Here is a 16,933-nt window from a genome sequence, read left to right as displayed (position 1 = left end):
ATCACACTATCATATTCTTTCTATGCATCTTTTCCTGCCTGACACAAAAAGGACCTCCGTGTTACAGTTTTTCCTGTCGCTTCGGCGCATTTCTCAGAACAGAACTGAAATTTTCAAATCGACTAGTTCACGCCTCGAGTCACTGTGTGCACATCACAAGAGCAGTTTCTCACTCCTCTTAACTTTGGTTTGGTTACTGACAGTGATGATAAACTTTCCTTTGCAATGTAACACTTTGGTTTGTCAGCTTACAGCTGCAAGTCGCTGATGCATAGATGTGTCACCTTTCTTGTTCAAATTAACCTCATTTCCTTTAAGGGAAGACCACGTGTTGCATGTGTGAGAGACAGAGAGAGAGAGAGAGAGAGAGAGAGAGAGAGAGAGAGAGAGAGAGAGAGAGAGAGAGAGAGAGAGAGAGAACCAACCCTTAGTCATCTCAGAAACCTCTGATTGTTATAGGGGTAACTTACATTTTGTTTGTTTGTATGTTTGGTTTTTATAGTCATATGTCAGTTTTTATATGTCTGGACTTATTCTTGCAGGACTGCAGTCATGAAGACCAACATGCTGGTTTTTGGTTCTCTGTATTTGCTGCTTGGTTGGACGCTTCCTCTGTGCGCCCATAAGGTAAGTGGAGCTTCTGTTTGGTTGGTGTTCTAGAGTAAAATATAATTTATTAAAGTCTATATCTAGATATCAAGAATGTAACATATGCACTTCTCGATGCTGTAATCACTGAAAAATGTCAAAACTAAGTGATCACAAAAAGCCAAGAATGAGTCAGAACCAAACTGTTGGGTATTAATGGCTGATATTGGACAAAAAACTTTGACACAATATTTTAGAATGTTCACTGCATTATATATATATGACAATATATCTGTCTTTGCATAGACCCAGAACCCCCACAAACACAAATACTAAAATTACTCATAATCAGATAGGCTGCTTGTGCGCACCACTTACATAATATATATAGCGTAAAAATATAACGTAATTGAACCACTAAATAAAACATAATTGCAGCTTTTGATTTTTTAACTTATATTAATAAGTACTCATGAGAAATCAGGAGTAGAAAGAGTCCAAAGTGTAAAAGAAACTGTCCCAATGTCCACACCATGCTGTACATTTTTAGGGTTTGCAATCAGTTTTTTGTTTTTGCAAGAAATTACAGTTCTTCCGATGAAAGTTCAATCTGGAGAGACTCAGACGGAGAGAGGGAAGCAGTTAAAAGGGTTTAATGACAAAATAACGTGAAAATAAACACAAAGTTCTTTGGCGATCAGGCCCCAGCCGGGGACGTCGGGCTGGACTTCGATAAGCTCGATGAACATTCCTGATGCAGCGAGGGAATGTAAACCCCCCGGGGCCTGTGCTGGTGGCGGTGGTCAGAGGATGATGAGGCCTGAGAGCCGGGAGCTGAAGATGGAGGTGGGGTGGCGGTGGGTTGATCGGGGCTGGTAAGTGGAGGAGGCTGGGAGTGAAGGTCCTTTTGAACCAGAGCCTGGACGATGATTGGCTGGAGTGAGGCTTGGACCCGCGTTGATAGGTCCAAGTTGCGGAGAGGGAGGCACTGATTGCAGGGCCAGGTGCGCCAAAAGAGTCTTCCAGCCTGAACTTCAGTCAAGACTCCATTTCCTTTTTTCCCTCAATACACTGACTGATACAACAAATGCCCATTTTTACTGTTATGGTTACTGAAACCATAAAATCCTATCATACCTTGGCACAATAAGAAAAGGCCTCAATACTATATCCCTAATTTAAAATAATTTAAAAATAATCAAAAAATACACGTTGATCAGATTCTCAGTTTTTCATTTGAAAATAGCACATGCAATAGATACATACTTAGGTGGAAATTAGCTAGCTTACATATAATTGAGCATAAGAATGACTAACAGAGGGTAGAAAAGAGCTTCCAGTGCGATTGATGGTATGTATAGAATATGCATCAACAGGCATCACTGGTATGAAAACTTGGCTTGAGGCAAATTCACAACAAAATGCCACAAAGGGTTATGTTATAATTAAAACTACACTAAATTTATCTATTTTGGTTCATGAAGACTTGGTCCTTAACTAGGAGGTGAATACCCTGATGATTTTTTCCCCCCATCTGAGTTAATATTCTGAAAAACGTGGAAGCAAATACAACAGATTCATTTGGATTTACAATTTTTCTCCCTTTCCCTCTAGATCTCTGGCACCTTCATTACACAAGATGATCAGTCTATCCCCCTGGACATGGTTGACAATTCAGTTGATGACATGTACTCTACCTGCGCCACAAAGATGGAAGAAAAGGTCAAGGGCACATACTTGAAAAAGGAAATGAGGAAGGACTTCAAAACAATGTGGGAAGCAGCGGAAAAGTGCGCAAAGAAGAAAATCAAAGAAAGAGAGAGAGGAGATGAGGCTTTAACAAAAGATCACCTGCAAGCAATTTGTGCGTACACAGCAGGAGGACCAGAAAACTTATACAAGACGTTCAACGAAGCAGTCCGCACCAACAGAACGCAGTACAGTTCGACCTTTCCGTTCCATTCTCTACATTTCTGGCTGACCAGAGCGATACAGATCCTCAAAACCAGTGACAGTAAATGTCGCACAACTTTCCGCAGAACCAAAGCCAAGTTCACTGGCGATGTCAGCAAAGTGATTCGGTTTGGCACTTTCACCTCTACCTCCGTCTTGTCAACTCTGACAAACTTTGGTACGACTACATGCTTTAAAATTAGAACCTGCCACGGGGCGTATTTGAAAAAATACCCCAAGCTCGGAGACAGAGAGCAAGAGGTGCTCATTCCACCTTATGAGACGTTCAAAATAATCAGCAATAATAAACCCATCAAAAAACTTTCCGACTGTAAAACTGTTTACATTCTGAAAAGCACCGGTGTCCAAAGCAATCTTGACTGCCAAATTACAGAACAAATTCTTTGGTGATTGTTTTTTTTTTTTTCTCTCTCTCTCTCTCTTTCAAACCCGTAATTATGTAACCATGTATTTTAATCTAAATTTACACTTCTGGCATTTTAAAACAATGTTATTCACAAAAATCACATCGAAGTGACGGACTTAGAGATGTTTTTTTGTTGTTTTTTTGTGAACACACAGGATCATGACCCCCAAAGGAAAATCAAGTCCGGTTTAAAGTTGTGGGGAAGATTAGAGGAGGGTTAAGCTTTAAAACATCCAAGCCTTGAACATGTCAAAAAGTGCTGTTTAATCCATCATCTGGAAAAGGAAAGAGTTTGGGGGTATTTTACTGCATGGGGATATATTTTTCAGAAGACAATTTTTTTACATGTTTTTAATCAGTAGTATTGTGTTTGTAAAGTCTGTAAAATACATGAAAAATGTTTAAGAATCATTCAAGTTTTACTGCATTCTGTAAGTTAAATAAATTGCCTTTGAGCTTTGATAAACAGGTTTCATATTTTTGTACAGGTTTCAGCTTGAATTAGTAAAGTGAAAATAAAAGTTTGTTATTTTCTGAAAAGTGTGTTCAACTCCTTTTACCCCTAAATAAAATAAAGTCTAAAAGCCAGAGAGAAAAAAGATGGGCAAGAACGTGGGAGCTGTACCGAAACCCTGGTATCCCATAATAATGGATAAAAAGCTAATTGGTGTCTAGATTTGAAAAGCTGGTAAAGAGAAGAAGTGTTTTATCACAAAATTATATAAAAAGAAAAATTCATGATGAAATTAATACCTGTGTGACAAAATATGAATATTACTTTTACATCTAATGCCTCTTTTCTTTCTAACCACATATTGCTCAAACCCCAATTTCTTGAAATGCCCCTGTTCCATCACCCACCCATTGCTCTCTGACACAAATAAAAAGTTTCCATTGTGACTACTTTTTAGAAAAGGTCATGCCCAGACATTCTTTTGAAATGACATGGTTTCTCACAGGAAGTTATGTTTTCACACCATCTTTAACAAACAAAAAAATGAGACCCCCGTTAAACTCAACAGCTCTGACACAACTTTTCATTCGGTTTTCCTCATTCAAATTTCTCCTTGTTAGCATCGTTATTATTAGACTTCCATGTTGTGAAACCCCTAAACGTTCCGATATGTTAAGGAGTGCATTGCACAAGACACAAAATAGGAAGCTCAATTCTCTTAACTTTTACAAACAATTGTGGCTGGCTCTGATGAGCATGGGAGCAAAATGTGCTGACAAAACTTTTTTCCCCCCAGCCTTTCAGAAAACTTGTGCATACAACGAGAGGGCGCCATCTACTGAGAGCAAAGTAGTGCGATGTGACTTGATGTAATTTTCAAAATGGCCTTTCATTGACAAAAGTGCTGCACTGAATAAATGCAATGTAAAAATATAACTAAAGTGCAGAAGTGTAAATTTGAGTTCAAACTTTGTTTGTGTTCCTTCATGTATTTTTTTCCTTAGGAAAAAAATTGCTGATTCACAATAAATTTTGGAAACAAGATTTTGTCTCCTGTATATTTGTCAAGGTAATTAACAGCATCTATTTTAAAACAGTAGTTCAAACTAGTGTTTAGAGAGAAATTACCAATAAATCCATGACATGTTTTTAAATTGTGCATGATAGGGAGTGAAATAAGTGTTTGATCAAGCAGAATCCTTAATAAGTTCTTCCTGCGCAGCTGTTGAAAATCCTGTTTTTAAAATAGTTATCTTGAATATTATCATTGCACAGAGCCCCCTAGCGGCCCATGGGGGATTTGTTTTTCTTTTGCATTACCTCGCAATAGGTTTTGCATTCTGTCAATAATGTACTGACCAGTTCATGCGGCATAACTGAATACTGTAAGCCTTTCTGACGGTGACCATCGTACTTTCTGCTATTATATAAGGTTTTCGTAAAGTTTTCCATGCATGTTAATATCTGTTAAGTTTTATATCTTTTTCTTTAGGATAGAAATGCACCACAAACCTGTGATACTTTCCGTAAAAAGGAAAGAAATAAAAAATACATCCAAACTACCGTATTTTCCGCACTATAAGGCGCACCTAAAAACCTTCAATTTCCTCAAAAGCCGACAGTGCGCCTTATAATCCGGTGCGCCTTATGTATGGACCAACATTGAGCCACAACAGGTCTAGCATCTACGGTAAGCAGCCGCCGACTTCATTTTCGCCTGTAGAAGAAGAAGCGCACAGTGCATGCTGGGATAGTTGTCAGAACGCTGGTTTGTTAATAAAGTTTGACTGACCTATCTACCTACTGACCATCTAGAATCAGGTTGTCTGCAGGTCATTTAGCACCACGTTCTCCACGAACATGCTGTGCGCGAACGGAGAAGGGTGACTATCGTCCGCTCACGCCCCAGCCCAGTTGAGGAAGGCTCTCCTCGCCGACCAGAGTCGGATTGTTTTGTTGACATTCCGTTTAGTGGAGCTCCATCTAGTGGATGCATAACGTAACTCCAGCCTCTACTGTAATGTCTATTTTATGCGCCTTATAATGCGGTGCGCCTTATATATGAAAAAAGTTTTAAAATAGGCCATTCATTGAAGGTGCGCCTTATAATCCAGTGCGCCTTATAGTGCGGAAAATACGGTACTTGGAATATTTATTTAGTTTTGATTGTGTCTCTCTTGTGTTGCTAGTCTGAATGGTTCAAAGGGCCGTTTTCACGTGCAGTTCCATCTCAACCTGACACAAACAGGCATAAACATGTAGTGAATAAATCAATTTTCAATCCGTTTTTTGCACCAAAGAGTTAAGAATAAACATGTTTTCACTGAGGCTCTTTATGTGCGGACCGTACATATTTGAAATTTCACATTTATATTTGTGACTGTATACAAAATAGGCCAGCAAACATTTGTATAAACATATTGCGAGGGAACGCAAAGGAACATTTTCTCCCTATGTCCCTTAGGGGGCTCCGTATCATTGTGTATGTAATTTAAAAGTTACTCTCGGGTAAAAAAAAAAAAAGCACACAATTAATAGAAATATAGTTCCACCTAGCTCAGTGATGTTGAGTGTTTCTTTTAGGATGTGACCTCTGGGTGAGTCATGTGATCTGTGAGGACTTCCTGGTGTATGTGGGCCCTGTGTTGGCTCGCATAGATAAGGCAATTTAAATACTCGACATTAAATCCTTGTCAACATTCCTAAGACAGTGCTGCCATCTGCTGGAATTTTAAAGAAACTTCAGAACTCTATGCCCATAAACATGCAGATACTTCTATCATAAAAAAGTAAAATCTTTTTTTTTTTTCACTCAAAGTGACAATTATATGTTATGCAGATTTATTAACTATTAAGTGGAATATTTCAAGTCTTTATTTTTTTTGTAGCATTAGTTATTATGGATAGGTAATAGAAAGCCAGAATTCAGAATTTTGGAGAATTAGAATATTGTGGACAAAGCAAAGCACTTAAAACACACAGTGTCACATCCTAAACGGTTCATTAACTCAAAACACCCATTCATTCTCATAATTATTGCTAGAAACAGAGATCTATTTAGGAGTTTAAAAATCATATGAATTGTCAATTTTGCACCAGAACTTTATTTTCCTTTGATTCTGAGTGATCAAATATTCACATTGAGGCATCAAGGAGGTAATTTTAACAGCTGTAGTTTATTTCACTATTATTGCCACTAGAATAATAGTTAGGATGAATATATCAGGGTGAGTAGCAATTTTTCTGTAGCTTTTTCATGAATACATAACTTATTTGAGTGCTTAAAAAAACAACTGCAACAACAGTTTGGGGGTATTTTAGCTATTTAAAACTAAAAACTAATCAATAGCTGTCAATAGCTAATCAGTAGCTATTGACATCCAATAATATGAAACGCTTATATCGTGATGTTTTTCAGTCATATCGTCCAATATTACATCTAAATATTTTTACATTTCTTGATAATTTATATTGTTATCAAAAACAAATACAAGCTCATTGCCCGTGTAAGTTTTTTATTTGCTTATCAATTATTGACCTTGTCGTCATAAGTGCCACTGCCCTTATAACCAGACACATATCCACTGCTGTCGGTCATTTCCTCACGCCCTGATAAGCCTTTCCCTTTGCCTGACTCGTCAAAGCGCTCCTTATGTGACCCGGTGTACTTGGATGTGTCAGTCAGTCTGTCCACTCCTCCTACCTTTGAAATTTTCTAAGAAGTAACGAAAAGCAGAAAAACATCCGATGAGAAATCTAAAGTAGAAAGTAGAGTTACATGCAAAACAGTTCATTCAGTTCAGATATGAAAAGGGAACACATGAAATACACACTGTCAACTTCAATTGCACTGCATTGTTGGCGGAATAGACACATTGACACATGATGAGGAATACCATTGGTTTTAGCGGTCAACTTTTTAACACAACGAGCTAAATCGTAAATGTTTCCGTGATATATAATAGAAAAAGGGACGCAATGTTTTGCTATTAATTGTCAACACTATGACAACTAGAAAAACAGGCCTGAAAGTATCACATTTCACACGTCAGTAAAAAGTTTTAAAGGAAAAAAAATAGTGAGGGAGAGGAAAGCAGGTCAGTTATGCTAGCTTGACTTTGCAACCTTAACATGAAGATGTGTGCTGTTTCCATTCAGTTAGAAAAAAAAAAAAAACAGGAACTGCACACCTACTCTCTGAAAGAAAATCAGTGATGCAGGTGTTTCAATTAGCTAATCAACCACCACTGTGTTCAGACAATCCCTTATTAATAATCGCAAAATAAACATCAAACCTGAAAACATGCAACTGTAATGGACTCATTGTTTTGTTATTTGTTGGCGTGTGTTTGGTGTTAAATCCTGATACACCTGAAAGTGATATCTGCTCTATCAGCTAATTGAGATGTTGTCAGCCAGTTGCTATGACAATGGATCTGTGTGCAGCATAAAACCAAAAAAGTGGGGGTGCTGTGGTGGCGCAGGGGTTAAGCACAACCCACATATGGAGGCCCTAATCCTCGATGGGGATGTCACGGTTTCAAGCCCCGGCCTGATGACCTTTGCTGCATGTCTTCCCCCTTCTCTCATTAACCACTTTCCTGTCAATTCACTGTCAAATAAAGGCCACTAGAGCCAATAAAACCTGAAAAAAACATCCAAGAAAAATACAAGTTGTTTTTCTGCGTTATTTTTCCTTTGTTGTGGTGCCCTGCACTAGATTAACAATACTTACATCTCCAAGTTTAATTTTGTCAAAAGAATTGTACTACAGCAGCAGCACAGCTATGGGTGGCAAGTAGAAGAATAGACCTTTTGCTCTCTAGTGTTGTGTCGCTAGAGGGCACAACACTAGAGGTTGTTCTGGCCCTAACCCCTAACCCTTACATCCGTTTACGTACGGAAATGTACACAAATTTCTGGATGTAAATAATAGCATTCAACGTATCTAAATGTATGTATTGTGTTACTCGTGGCACAATACATACATTGTGTTACACATGTTTACACCATCTGCTGGTGTTAACATGAGTACCCCAAAGTTGAAAAAACTATATTCTTTTCTTTTTATCAAACAAAATGAAAATGACCCACCGAGTAAGAAGTATAACAGCCAGTCAGAAATCTACCCAAATCTTGGGGTCCATGAAGGAAGTGTTGATATGACCTGCTTATACTTACAGTGACTCCAGCATTGGCAGGATCCTGCCCAGCAACGAGACCGTACATATGCTGAACAGCCTCCTCTTGGCTCTTGCCTTTGAATCGTTTTGGAGCCAACTCAATCAGGGCCTGGTTGAACTCTTCAAATGTGATGACACGAGCGGTCTTTGCCCTGTTTAAAAAAAAAGAAGAAAAAAAAAAAGAAAAAGAGACAAACCCTGTAATTATTATTTTTTTCCCTTTTATCTGTCATTGTGCTTTAACATCAAACTGGCAATAATCTCATGTATGTTTCTATATGAATATTTATTAATATGTATTGTCCTATTTTTTAAAAATAAACTTGAAAATATCATATAAAAGTTCTGTGTGAATATAAATAACAATTTATGTGGAGATATATTTTGGTTATATAAAAAGGGTAGTTGTTAAATAAATGCTGCTGTAATGATAGCCTTTATCAAAATAAAACCACATAGTGTGCTGAAATAGTTATTCCAATGTAGAGGATTTATTCTGAAAAAATAAAGAAAACAAGTAAGAATAATCACCAAACATGAAACAGACACTCCTGCTCTTTGTTGTGGGGACATTTTGCTGACATTAATATTTTGAGAAGATGAATCCTGTCGTAAGTCTTACTTGACTTTGCTGAAAACTATGTCGACATCAGTGGAAGTGACGTGCTTGCCGTCTATAATGTGACAGTCTTTGCATATCTTGGCAAAGTTCTTTCCATTCATCTCCCGTCCAGTTGCATGAGGATCTCCGTGGACTGCAAACTTCTGGAAAGCGCTTTCCACGTCTGCAGAGGATGCTGATCCCGAGGCCATGCTGAAACAGACATACATTTATTTAATATTGAGAGAAATATCTTTAATTAATGATGTCACTGATAGGATCACATTCTTTGAATCCTTTGACAGTAATAAGAACACAAAGTTAAAATATTTTTTGATGTCATTGGATGGGAAACAACAAAAAGCACCAGGATAAATCAAAAATAAAAAGTCATGACAAGTTTGTGGACAAGCAAGTAGACGTTTTAAAAAGGCGCGGATTGAAGCGCGGTGCCTGTTTCTAGGAAACGGGATGCAACATTTAACTGCCCAATACAGGTCAAAACCGTATTTTACGAGACGGGTGGAAAAACTATTAACCATGAGAAACACTGCTTAGAAATTTTAGTGACATTCTTAACGGGAATCACAATGAACACCCACTATTTCTCTAAATTTACAGTTACGCCGTTACTACACCTACAACAACTAGCGTCACAGCTTGCTTCGAGTGCAATAACATTTCCATTGCCTTTTATTATATTGCTACAAGGACTTTAGCTATAGAGGTAATGTCTTAAATGTGGAACATAAAACTTACCTGGTGTTGTAAATGCAGCGACACAACGTAAAGTTTCTGGCTGCTTAACCTCCGCTTTCCTCAGTCCCCTGACTCTCCTCTTTCACCGTTGCTAACGGTCAAAAGTCGCTAGGAGTCGCTAAGTGACGTCACCGGAAGCTTTGTGAATGCGTGATTCAGAATACAGCGAGTGTTTTTCCATCTCTGCCGTGACTGCAGGCTGGGTTTTTCTGAACTACGAGGCTCCTTCAGACTGACCGTGGTGGTGGTGGGATAGGCTCACAGCAGCGCTCATTGCTCGCTGTCACTGCAGTTACGATTGGCGCCTTTAGTAGGCGCTGTTTCTTCCATGTTTGACTAAGATAAATCAAGTGAAGCGTTTTGTCACTCTATCCTGAAACACCGAGCTAAGCTATCACTGCAGGAAAAACATCTTTTGTTTTCACTTACTTCCATTTATTAAAGCTTCATTTATGTTTATGAAATTATGTTTTCACTGGCAGCACATAAGTTTGCTGTGAGATCTATTTGTATTGTGCTATTTTAACAACTCTTAACAAAGGTGTGACCTAAATGTGTTCAAATCTCTCGAAAGGAAGATGGCTCTTTCTCAATTGTGATACTGGCTACAAGTTTGGTCATGTAGATGTTGCAGATGCATTTCTTCTATCTTCAGGAATTTTAATAATTTGGTGTTTGCTGACCTCTAGTGGTTCAGTTTCTTACTTGTTGGCCTGTGATATGTAAAAAGGCTCTACTGACAAAGAAACTGACTGTAAATGACACACACTGTGCTTGGCGTGACCTGCTTTTGAAAAAACAATGAAAACTCAAAGGAGCTAAAAGCACTTCTTATAATCTTTAGGAGTTGTTTATTTATCAACACACACAAGTCTAGGATTTAAATGATTTTATCAGCACTGTTTTTTTATCCTCACACCAAAAATGTATGTGATACTTAAATTGCCAATACATATTATCTACACACACATCATTACTACTGATAAAATACTTATCCAAATGAACACGTTAAAAAAAAGCATTGGTACTGTCTTAAACTGATTCTACATTTGAAGCTACACTCAGCTTCAAAATAAATGCTTAGAAAGTGCATCCAATTTATTTCTATTGATCATTCTTAACCCTTTCATAATGGTATTTTTAGCCACATCCAACAGTTATCAAAAAGAAAAAATAAATATGGTCTCACTGTACAGCATTAAATTTCTAAAAACAAATTAGTTGATTATTTTGATCAGTTTAAAATTTTAAAGGAGAGACAAAAAGTGAATTTTACTTACGTGGCACATTTAACATTTTAAAATAAGACAAGATGCTTGAGAAGATATGATGGATGATGATTAGTAGTTTTACATCAACTTATCAGCTATACAGGTTAAAGTGTAGACTAAGGAGATGAAAAATGCTTTTACACAAATTGTCTTAATTTTATCATTTCATCATTAACAAATATTCATCTGTTTGAGTCCAGGAACCTTGATGCTAATTTTTTATTTATTTTTTTTAAGTATAAGGCATAGTGTTCTGCTTCAGCTGGCAGAGGGTAACAGAGGAGCCAACCCCAAAACCAGCAAACAGAGGCTCACTGAACTGAGCTCTGAACCTGTGGATGAGCTCCATTGTGTTGGATATTGAATAGAAGGCCAAAGTGTTGCCCGCATAGTCCAAGTACACACCTATTCTAGTGGCCCGGGGAGCATCAGGCAGATCTTTGTCTGCTTTGTTGTGCCAGGCTGAGTACCCTGAATCAGAGCAGAGGAGACTCCACGACTTGTCGTTGTAGCCCAGAAGGCTGTTTGAATTTTTGCCCTTGCGACTGATGCTCTTGTAGGCCACACCGATGGAGAACTCCCCGCCCCACTCGGCCTCCCAGTAGAACCTGAAGCCGGACAGAGGCTCCTTGCACAGCACCTGGGAGAAGCCATCGAAGCGTTCCGGATGGTCTGGATAAAACTGGGTCGTTTTCCTTCGAGTGACTCTCTGATTGCCATCTGACAGAACGAGCTCTTTGTAGACGGTGTTTGAATCAAAGGACAGTCTGACCGCATCTGAGAAAGAAAAAACATCCACAGTACACATTTCTTAGTATTCACCTGTAACCACTATAGGATATGCTTTGATTTGAAGTCCTGATTGGATGTTCAAGTCAAGTCTGATGACTTTCATCCCGAGTCTAAGTCCAATCATAAGTCTTTAATGTGAAGTTACAAAATGAATGTTACTTTTTCTTTATTCTTCATCTTTAACCATGCCATAACACTTAATTTAACAAAATAAAGTTATTAATCGCCTTGAATTCTTTAAAAAAAATTTACAAAAGGTATAATTTTTTAACTCAACGGGCAACATAAGTTTGCATTAATGTTTAAAAGAAATTGCAGAAATAGCTTCGCACCGTGTCAAATATCTGAATGAATCAAACAGGAAGTGCTGCTATTTTTAAGAACCTAGTTTATGAAATATCTGTAGTTTAACAGAGAGAAAATATGAGTCTAGTCAAAAGATTTTTGTTCCAAAGCGACACAAAGTAATTTAACTGATAGGCTGTTATGAGCCATTAACTGACATACGTGGGCCCCATATGTACTGTCACTTGACATGACCACAACAACCATTTGTTATTTGTTATGGTACACTGCAATAACTTAAACATACAATATGAATCACACTTACATCTCAAGAAGTCTGTTCTGGATTTTGGCTCCTGAAAATCAACTCTGGAGGGAACTGTGTGAATGACAATAAAGAAATCTTTGTTCGATAAAAAGGCCCACCATTTTTGTTGTTGCTCCTGAATTGCCAAATGCCACTGAGTTTACTAATCATTACCTTTCAGGCGTTTGTCCCCATTTCTTGGCAAAAGTATATACACAGGAGTTTCGCTGACTGTAAGGAATACCTGCGTTAGTTTGTCACACGATTTAACTTCAGTTCTGGGAATGTGCAAAGTATTTTCTGCACGAGCTTACCCGTCTTGGAGATCTTGTTCAGCTCCTTTTTACAGATGTCATCCAGGCTTTCTTTCATCTCTATGGCTGTTTTGCTTATTTCTCCAAAGGAGAACTGAGGATTGATGAGAACTTTAGGAACCATGGCCTCTGGAGGAACACATAGGGTGGGAAAATTCTGTGCGACAAGGAAGAGAAAGGAAAAAGTTTAGTCTTAACCTGATTCTTCAAGACCTGGTTTGACGAGAATCCCTCTATCAAAAACCAATAGATTGAACCCAGTATTTTGAATGAACGCTTTATGTCATTATTTTCCATTAGGAATACTTGAGTGTAAGAAAAGTATCATCAAACAGATTTGTATGATCCTTTGGCACCTGCAGAAAATGAATGTTGTCCTCTGTTTCCAGGATCTGTCGGAGCTCAGCGTCTCGCCGCTGCAGCTCCATTATCTCCTGTTCAAGGCGCTCAACGTAACCATCAGCCTGCGTCATGGCTGCCTGCATGTTGGCCATTATCATCTGATTGATTTCAGACTTCCAGCGCTCGACTGCCTGCAGCATCTCATGGAAGGTCTTATCGCTTTCAGTCTGCGCACGCTGGGCAGCGTTCTGAAGAAATAAAATAAAATAAGATTTGATGTCATACTGGGTAAGAATATTCTGAGATCCGGCGTACGGCAGTGAAAGATAAATGTTATACTTTTTTCTTTAATGTCTGACTTACTTTCAGAACATCCACATTGTGCTTGAGGTCCTGCAGCTCTTTCATCCTCTCTGAAATGATGTGCTGCACTTCGGACTGGGTCACCACCAGAACTTTCTGAAGGAAAAAATACACACCAGCATCTAGTTTCACATCACTTAAGGACAAGGTACTTTTAGCCTTCATCAATGTTTTTCTCTTTAGACTCTACAAAAGTATGATTTGATTTTACATTTGAAGAAGGATAAAAGTCATACAATTCTCTGTTTTAGATTTATTGAAATCTAAATGCATAGCTTTTTCTTAATCTTTGCCTTCTAAAAAAAATCCCATTTTTGTGAAGCAGCAACTGATTGACAAAGACCCACACATATCTCTTCTGATCCAGAACGGATTTTGAACCAACTTTTTCCATGAATTTAACCAATAAAAGAGTGAGGATTTTATTTTGACAATTTCCTATCAACTTTATTTTGTAAGCACAACAAAGTCTCTTTTGTATCACTTTGCAGGCCCATCAATTCAGAGTCTAATCTGGGAACAATCTAAACTATATAAAAACTAGATTGTCCTCATTTGTAATCTCAAGTTTAAAAATGTAAGACTCTTTTTTTGAAATAAGGAGAACAAGAGAACTTTGCCCTTTTATGCAGTATGTTTGTGGTTATGCAACGCGCTGACCTGCTGTACCTGTGCAATGCTAAAAAATACACTAAAGGTTTTCACATTATATGTAATGTATAGGGGTGCTGGGCTAGAGGGGCGCCAAAATGATGGCAGAAAAATTATTTCTAGTTGGGGTGTGATATGTTTTTTCATTTGAATCCTGTTGTCTGACGACTTGGAGCTAAAAATAGAGAGGCAGAAAAGAAAGGGGGTCAGAAACAAAAAATGAACTTTTCAAACTTTTCAAAGCGGTTGACAGACAGTAGGTGAGTCTTGTCAGTCTATCAAAAAGAAGCTTGTCAACATTCAGGTTAAGTTACTAGTAAAATAACATCTCTTGGTCGTCTTGCAACTTTGTGCTGTAGCTACAGATGTCTAGGGTTGCTTTACTGTGTCAGCATACAACTCAGAAAGTACGTAGCTGCACCCCTGCATGTAGGCAACACAACCTACAAGCCAAAGCTGTTGGAACTCACTTGTTTCTCAATGCGCTCTTCTTCCGCTGAGGCAATGTTGTGGCTGCGGTGCTCTCTGACAGTACACAGCACGCAGATGCACATCTGGTCAGAGCGACAGAACAGCTCCAGGCCCTTCTCGTGCTGGGGGCAGATCTTCCTGTCCAGGTGGCCCGTCTCGTCCACAAGCTTGTGCCTCTTGAACGTGGACGACTCGTAATGAGGCTTGACGTGCGTCTCGCAGTAGTAAGCCAGACACATGAGGCACGACTTGACGGCCCTGTTGCGGCGGCCGACACAGAAGTCACAGTAGGATTCGCGGTGCATGTACGGGAAGGGGGTGAGCTCCGGAAGCTGCTGGCGGGGCTGTTGCTGGTGCTGAACATCTGGGACGTTACGTCTCAGGACGGGCCGTGGCGTGAAAGACGCACGGCACTGAGGGCAGCTGTACACGCCCATATGGTCGAACTGGTCCCAGTAGATCTTGATACACTCCAGGCAGTAAGTGTCCCCACAGGGAATGGTGACCGGGTCCCGGAGTCCATCAGTACACAGGGGACAGAAAGAGTCTGGTGGTAATGGGAAACCTGAATCAGCCATGTTTAGTAACCAAGATATTCCAATTAAGTTCTTATGTGAAAGAGCAGTCAGTCAAATAGTCCCAGAAAAAGGTCCACAAAGAGTTACTCCATGGGCGTGTCGGGATCCCACTGGTCCCTCTGAAGGAATGCTGCGCTCTTTTCTGCTGGCATTTAAAGGAAAGGCTTTGTTTCTACCACAAACAGTAAACTGATCTCTTCCCACACAACTTGTTTTCATTTTCTGATCAAAAGTCCTGACGTCTGCACCCGTGGTGAAATTTGCTTTTCAACTTGAAAATTATCTTTGCTCTTAAAGTAAGGTCAAGAAATCATCAGACTTGCAGAATCTTTTGCCACCACCTACAATGTAAGTGGGTGAATTATGAAGAGTGTGTTTTGCGTTCTTCATGTAGAGATTGTGAATGATTACAGGCAAGAGTGATGGATATATTACGGTTTGAAATTAAATTGAAGGGCTGCAGGATACATCTTTTCTTCATTAATGTTCAAGTGGTAAATGGACTGGACTTAAATATAGTAAAAAATAATAATCTGAAAGTTCAATAGGAATTAATGATTTTACAAGATGTAGTGCAGCCAATCTGTGAGGTTTCCATTACCATAAAATTAATATTATTCATGAAAAAAAAAATACAGTTTGCACTGTGCGGGCTGTGGAAGTTTGAACCAAAAGTCCTTCACAACCTTGATCTTTTCATGTGACTGAGCAGTGAGTTTCATGGCGGTACCTGATTGGAAAACAACAGACTTTGTTTGTCATGTGAACAGGGGCCATGACATGTGGGCTCTCTCAGGAACCAGTCTGGATGCTTACCACAAGGTGAAAAGATCCCAGTTTATATAACGGACAATACATAAACAAAAAAGACAAACTCCTAACCTCTCAGCTTATGTCTCAATAAATATATAAATATAAATTCATTATAAATATATATATATTTATACAATGTGTCCTATTTTGTACAAAATAATTTATTATTATTAATTTAAATTTTATTTAGTCATTATAAATCATGTTTATGGTGGCCCTGAGGTGCAAACCACGAATTGAACATTGTTTTGTGCTTCGTTAATGTTGTGTTGCTCAATTTGTTGAAATGGCTTGCACCTCAGGGCCACCATAGTTTGTCTTTAAAAAAATTCACAAAATATACATTATTACAATGCTTTGTGAGATAAATCAAGGTTTAATGTATCAATCTAAATATATCTTTATTTATATGGTTAACTAATGTTTCACGCACACTGAACCTTTTCTTTATGAGGTCAAATATATAATTTATGACAGCATTACCTCATGAGAAAGGCTTACTGCTGCATCAGTTAGAAGAATTAGCATTAAACATGTCTGCTCTTTGTTTTTTTTACAGTATCATCTTGAAGCAGTTTGTTTTAGATCACAGTAGAGCAGCACAATGACTTCAAGGTTCGCACATTACATTTTTTGACAACATAAAGCTCTGAGGTTTATTTGAATTTCCCATTAAGGACCAGCTTTTTGTTGTCTATTCTCTTTGTTCTATGAAGGGCTGCTCTCATCTTTTCCCAAACAAGGCAGTTCTTGTTAAAACAACGGCTGGAGAGAAAACGAG

General features: G+C 38.5%; 3 protein-coding genes across 4 annotated transcripts; 1 reads left to right on the top strand and 2 right to left on the bottom strand.

The window, feature by feature from the left end:
* The first annotated feature begins 374 nt into the window (after positions 1-374).
* On the top strand, positions 375-3,508 carry LOC106926691 (erythroblast NAD(P)(+)--arginine ADP-ribosyltransferase-like). Of its 2 annotated transcripts, XM_015001772.2 has the most exons (3): positions 375-461; positions 543-627; positions 2,203-3,508. In XM_015001772.2, the coding sequence occupies exons 2-3, from the start codon at positions 553-555 to the stop codon at positions 2,950-2,952; spliced, it is 825 nt and encodes a 274-aa protein (XP_014857258.2). In that variant the 5' UTR covers positions 375-461; positions 543-552; the 3' UTR covers positions 2,953-3,508. The 2 variants fall into 2 exon arrangements, with proteins under 2 accessions (XP_014857258.2, XP_087865943.1); XM_088009817.1 differs by lacking the exon at positions 375-461 and having other exon boundaries at positions 468-627.
* Positions 3,509-5,573: 2,065 nt separating this feature from the next.
* On the bottom strand, positions 5,574-9,451 carry LOC106926693 (tubulin polymerization-promoting protein family member 2-like). The gene is made up of 3 exons (XM_015001775.2): positions 9,228-9,451; positions 8,604-8,757; positions 5,574-7,137 (listed from the first exon to the last, which is right to left on the bottom strand). Exons 1-3 carry the CDS (start codon positions 9,434-9,436, stop codon positions 6,949-6,951), a joined length of 552 nt encoding a protein of 183 aa, XP_014857261.2. The 5' UTR covers positions 9,437-9,451; the 3' UTR covers positions 5,574-6,948.
* Positions 9,452-10,793: 1,342 nt separating this feature from the next.
* Positions 10,794-15,470, bottom strand: ftr84 (finTRIM family, member 84). The gene is made up of 7 exons (XM_015001770.2): positions 14,761-15,470; positions 13,640-13,735; positions 13,291-13,524; positions 12,935-13,091; positions 12,795-12,851; positions 12,639-12,692; positions 10,794-12,013 (listed from the first exon to the last, which is right to left on the bottom strand). The coding sequence occupies exons 1-7, from the start codon at positions 15,337-15,339 to the stop codon at positions 11,469-11,471; spliced, it is 1,722 nt and encodes a 573-aa protein (XP_014857256.1). The 5' UTR covers positions 15,340-15,470; the 3' UTR covers positions 10,794-11,468.
* Between the last annotated feature and the right edge of the window lie 1,463 nt (positions 15,471-16,933).

The sequence above is a fragment of the Poecilia mexicana genome, unplaced genomic scaffold, assembly GCF_051168715.1.
Source record: "Poecilia mexicana isolate PSO_F unplaced genomic scaffold, ASM5116871v1 scaffold_2, whole genome shotgun sequence".
Taxonomy (NCBI): Eukaryota; Metazoa; Chordata; class Actinopteri; order Cyprinodontiformes; family Poeciliidae; genus Poecilia; species Poecilia mexicana.
Note: the sequence above shows the minus strand (reverse complement) of the source record. Positions and strands in the feature narration are given on the sequence as shown.

Bases quoted from the DNA above. Each gene is read 5' to 3' on its own strand.
- LOC106926693 (XM_015001775.2), bottom strand. From the start codon at position 9,436: ATGTATGTCTGTTTCAGCATGGCCTCGGGATCAGCATCCTCTGCAGAC. The intron at 8,758-9,227 runs GTAAGACTTACG...TTTTTTAAACAG, and splicing joins ATAGTTTTCAGCAAAGTCAA to GGCAAAGACCGCTCGTGTCA. The intron at 7,138-8,603 runs GTAAGTATAAGC...GTTACTTCTTAG, and splicing joins CTGCCAATGCTGGAGTCACT to AAAATTTCAAAGGTAGGAGG.
- LOC106926691 (XM_015001772.2), top strand. From the start codon at position 553: ATGAAGACCAACATGCTGGTTTTTGGTTCTCTGTATTTGCTGCTTGGT. The intron at 628-2,202 runs GTAAGTGGAGCT...CTTTCCCTCTAG, and splicing joins TTCCTCTGTGCGCCCATAAG to ATCTCTGGCACCTTCATTAC.
- ftr84 (XM_015001770.2), bottom strand. From the start codon at position 15,339: ATGGCTGATTCAGGTTTCCCATTACCACCAGACTCTTTCTGTCCCCTG. The intron at 13,525-13,639 runs GTAAGTCAGACA...TTATTTCTTCAG, and splicing joins ACAATGTGGATGTTCTGAAA to AACGCTGCCCAGCGTGCGCA. The intron at 13,092-13,290 runs GTGCCAAAGGAT...CTTGTCGCACAG, and splicing joins ACAACATTCATTTTCTGCAG to AATTTTCCCACCCTATGTGT.